The sequence below is a fragment of the Grampus griseus genome, assembly GCF_964374135.1.
Source record: "Grampus griseus genome assembly, chromosome: X".
NCBI lineage: Eukaryota > Metazoa > Chordata > Mammalia > Artiodactyla > Delphinidae > Grampus > Grampus griseus.
In genome coordinates this window covers 33,699,464-33,704,065 of record NC_138999.1, presented here as the reverse complement: position 1 = coordinate 33,704,065, position 4,602 = coordinate 33,699,464, and the positions used below count along the sequence as shown (strand labels likewise).

The window sequence follows — 4,602 nt, the reverse complement described above, 5'->3', positions numbered from 1 at the left end:
CGTTCATTAGATGTTTCTTGCTGTAGTGATGATCTCAAGCTGGAGAACTGAGAAAAGAAACAGACCTCTGCCACCTATGCACTGCTCCCCTCCCTCCGCAGCTGACAGGGCCACAGAGGACCTTAGGAGGTGTTGATGAATCTCACTTAGCCAAGGGAAGTAAGAGAAGCTGGCTTTGCTCATGCTTTAAATGAATTAGATCTTTTTTTTTTTTTTTTTTTTTTGAGGTGTGCGGGCCTCTCACTGCTGTGGCCTCTCCCGTTGCAGAGCACAGACTCCGGACGCGCAGGCTCAGTGGCCATGGCTCACGGGCCCAGCCGCTCCGCGGCACGTGGGATCTTCCCGGACCGGGGCACAAACCCGTGTCCCCTGCATCGGCAGGCGGACTCTCAACCACTGCGCCACCAGGGAAGCCCTAAATGAATTAGATCTTGGACACCCAAAGCTGTATCTGGGTGCTTTCGTACTTGAAAGGACATTGCCACAGAAGATAGTGATTCAGCAAAACAGGTCTGCAGTGAGGAAACGTGGATCAAAAATATATTGGGGTATGCTTCTGATACTTAATAGGGTTTGACAGTGTCTCTACAATTTTATTGCAAAACTGATTGATGATACAGCACTATTTTTTTTTTTTTTTTTTTTTTTTTGGTACGCGGGCCTCTCACTGCTGTGGCCTCTCCCGTTGTGGAGCACAGGCTCCGGACGCGCAGGCTCAGCGGCCATGGCTCATGGGCCCAGCCCCTCCGCGGCATGTGGGATCCTCCCAGACCCAGGCACGAACCCGTGTCCCCTGCATCGGCAGGCGGACTCTCAACCACTGCGCCACCAGGGAAGCCCCAGCACTATTTTTTTGGGTGCTTTCTACTTGTTTGGCAGTGTTTTCTCATGTATTATATATCATTGAATCCTTGTGGTCTGCTTGTGAGATATTAACATTGCCATTTTACAGGCAAGAAAGCTGAGGCTCAGAGAGGTTATGCTCCTTGCCTAAGGGTTACACTTGTAACAAATGGCAAAGCTGGGATTTGAGCCCACGTTATTCTGATTCAGACAACTATGTGCTTAACCACCCACCAGAGTACAGGTCCCACACTGGCTCTCTTCTCTCTAAAGTGATCATGGAAAGATTTATCAACATTTGCACAAGGCAGAAAACTATCTCATCTGAGAAAGTTTATATAGACAGTTTTCTTTTCCAAGAATAAGTAAATGCATAGGAAATTGAAATATATTAAATGAGCCTGACATGCTGCAATACAGAGAGTATGTTATATGGTGAGGTTTTCTCTAAGCTTTGCATTTTCTTGTTACAAGGTCAATATGATGATTAATGGTGTATGCACAAGGTAGAAAATTATTATTTTCTTTGCAGTTATTTAGAGGGTATTGCATCTGGTATAATTTCTCTCCTATTTGGGGGAATACTAGGATTGTCCTTGGATTTGGACTTTTGTTTTTCCCCCTCCTCTCCACTCCCAGCCTCTTTTTGGCCCTAGCACCAAGGCCAGAAAGGCTGCAGAACTACTCCTGTTTTACCCAGTTAATTCCCTCCAGGACTGAAAAAGGTGCTATTCCTGAATACTAACAGTTTTTGCAAACCTCAAATGCAATATGAGAACACTTTGGGACAACAGCCTTTAATGAAAAAAAAAAAAAAAACGAACAGTATATCCTGTATTTAGATACAGGATATGTGTTCATATTTTAGCTTAAGCAGTGAAGGGAGACTGCAGCTCTTCTTGAAATTTTAAGGTGTTATTTTTCAACAACACAGAAAGTAAAATTTGAAAGTGGTTGCAAAACAGTGGGTCTTTATCTTTATTTAGAACTAGATCCAGAGTTTAGAGCAAAATTCTCTTCTCTGGGGTTCAAATATTGTTTACCCCGATAGAATATGCCTTCCTGTTTGATAGAAAACACATGAAAGCATTCTAATTGTGAAACAGCCCCAGGCAAGTGGTATTTAGGAAAATAAAATGCTAAGCATGGAATCACGAAGCTGGAAAAACCCCTATGAGAACATCTAGTTCTGCCCTCATCTTCTAACTGAGAATGACTAGCTCATCCTGTATGGGTTTTTTCTATTTTGGTAGGATTTATAAATGTACATTGTCATCTTTAGTGCCCATTCACATGACGTGTTTCAGTTAATGGTGGAATATCTGGGTAATCACGGGAAGCCACCAGTACCTAAGAAAACACCTGGCACATAAACAGTATTTAGGAGAACTTTTAGTAGAAGGAATAAATGCATCAACAAATGAAAAAATGAAGGCTGAATAGTAGAAAATTTATGATGGGACTATTACTGGTCTGATTAATTAATAAAATAGAAAGGAATTAGCCCAAGTTCAATGTCTTGCAAACTGTACCATTTCACATTACATAGTGTGGATTTTATCCTTCTCAATCAGTAAGGTGACTATGTAATGTATATTCCAAACGAGGACCCTTTTGGGTGTGAAAGGGGGTGTTATTTTTTAAATTAATTAATTAATTTAGGGGACACTATTAATAATTGCACCAGGACAAGACTGCTCTGGGCAAAGTGGAACCAATAGTCACCCTCTCCATAAGGGATCAGGGGCAGAGGAAAAATCTATTCATACAGGCTCTAAAATAAGAAACAACGGGGTGTTAAGTCACAATTGAAGATTGGAGGACGTTCACTATCAATACTTCTGGCTTTCTCACCTTGGACATTCTTGTCTCATCTTGGAATTACGGTAAGAAATAGGGCAAAATGATAAAGACTCCCTTCCAATAATTAGGAAAGAAAGAGACTCTTACCAAAAGCTAGACTGAGAGTGTGCCCAGCAGCCCCCCAGCTCTCTCTCTTGCTTCACCAGCCTTTGGATGGAACAAACGGGGTGCTCCCACCCCGGCCTTGCCTCCCCCTCTCCCTCCCCCTCCTCATGCCGCTCACCACCCTCTAGCGTCGCCACTTTAGTCGCAACTTCCGGCAGAATCGTTGAGGCTTATCCTCCACTTCCGGGACCCGCCTAACGGACACTTTCTGGAGAAGTCTTCCTCACTGCTGACTAGCCATGAGCGCCCAGAGCAAGCGGAGTTCCTCCGCCGAGGCGGAGGCTGCCATCAGCCGCCTGATCAACCTAAACTTGCAGGCCTCGTGCACCTACCTCTCCCTGAGCTATTACTTCGAAGGCGACAAGGTGGCTCTGGGGGGCGTGGGCCGCTTCTTCCGGGAGCTGGCTGAGGAGAAGCGCGAGGGCTCCCAGCTCCTCTGGAAGATGCAGCGGCAGTGGGGCAGCCGCGCCCCGGCCCAGGACGGGCAGAAGCTGTCGCCGGACGAGTGGAGCACCATAGTGGAAGCCGTGGAGGCTGCCATGGCCCTGGAGAAGAGCCTGAACCAGGCCTTCTTGGATCTCCATGCCCTGGGTTCTGCGAGCGCGGACGCCCAGCTCTGCGAGTTCCTGGAGAGCCACTTCCTGGAGGTGGAGAGGAAGATCCTCAAGAAGATGGGCGACCACCTGACCAACCTGCGCAAGCTGGCCGGGCCGCAGGCCGGGCCCCTGGCTGAGCAGGGCATCCCTTCGAAAGGCTCTTCTGCCAGCGCGACTAGGAGCCTCGCGGCAGCCCCGGAGAGACGCCTTTGCCTCCTCCAGTGAGATCTCCGCCCCAGCCTCCTCTTCCACCAGGAGGCAACGCTTTAACCACCTGTAAAACCTTCACCCGAGCCGAGGCACCAGATAGAAACTCCCCTCTCTTTGTAGAGGGGGAAAAAAAAGCTAGGTTGTGAGAAAAATAAAAGTATCTTAATAGCATGAAAGATTTGTAGTCTGTTTAATTCTCTAGATTGTTTATAAAGAAACGGTTCCTAACTTTTGCGTATCACCTGGGTACGTTGAGTATCTGGTAAATTATGTTTTCTCTGTCAAGGAAAAGAAACACACCTGTTCAGAAAAGGTTGCGTAGAATTTTAGGGGTTTCATGACTTCTCTGGAGTCATTCTGGGTACTGGATTCAACTCTGTTGTTCTAAAATGTATCTTTGGTTTCTCCGAGCAGAGCAGAGAGCTGAGTATCTTGACCGTATCACATTGTGTCCCCCCCTCAACCCTCCAAACTCGTGATAAACTTGCTTTTCCTGATTTTCACATTGGCGTGATGCCATCTGCCTGTATTGAAGAGAGAGCCCAGTGAAATTCACCTTTGTGTCTCCCGTTAGGTTGCTACTGAGAACACTTTATTAACATCATACACTGACCTCTTTATGAAGCCTCTCAAAAGCAATTTCTTTCTGGTCTTAATATTAGGAATAACGGTGCTTCGCTTAGGTCATTGGTTTGTTTTTGTTTTATGGGCACTGTAAATGATGTAACTAATTAAGTTTCCTTATTTGACTGCCTGCTAAAAAGCTTAGAGCCAAATTTGTGGTCCACCCAGAGTAAACGAGTAAGATTGTATAAGCATTTTGCATACGCTTCATTCCTGGTTCTTCTAAGTGCTTATTGTAATTTACGGATTCTTTCAAGCCACCTTAAACCCCTTCTGGAACAAGGTTGTGTATAAACAGATACATAAACTTTTAAAATGCAGATTTTAAAATGCCTCTGTATTCATTTTAGAGAAAAGAGAA

The 4,602-nt window shown here is 45.5% G+C and overlaps 1 protein-coding gene across 1 annotated transcript; it reads left to right on the top strand.

Annotated features, from left to right (window-relative positions):
* Positions 1-3,050: 3,050 nt before the first annotated feature.
* Positions 3,051-3,632, top strand: LOC309839516 (ferritin light chain-like; the record flags this gene model as incomplete). Its single annotated transcript, XM_082681281.1, has 1 exon — positions 3,051-3,632. One exon carries the CDS (start codon positions 3,051-3,053, stop codon positions 3,630-3,632), a length of 582 nt encoding a protein of 193 aa, XP_082537407.1.
* Positions 3,633-4,602: the final 970 nt, after the last annotated feature.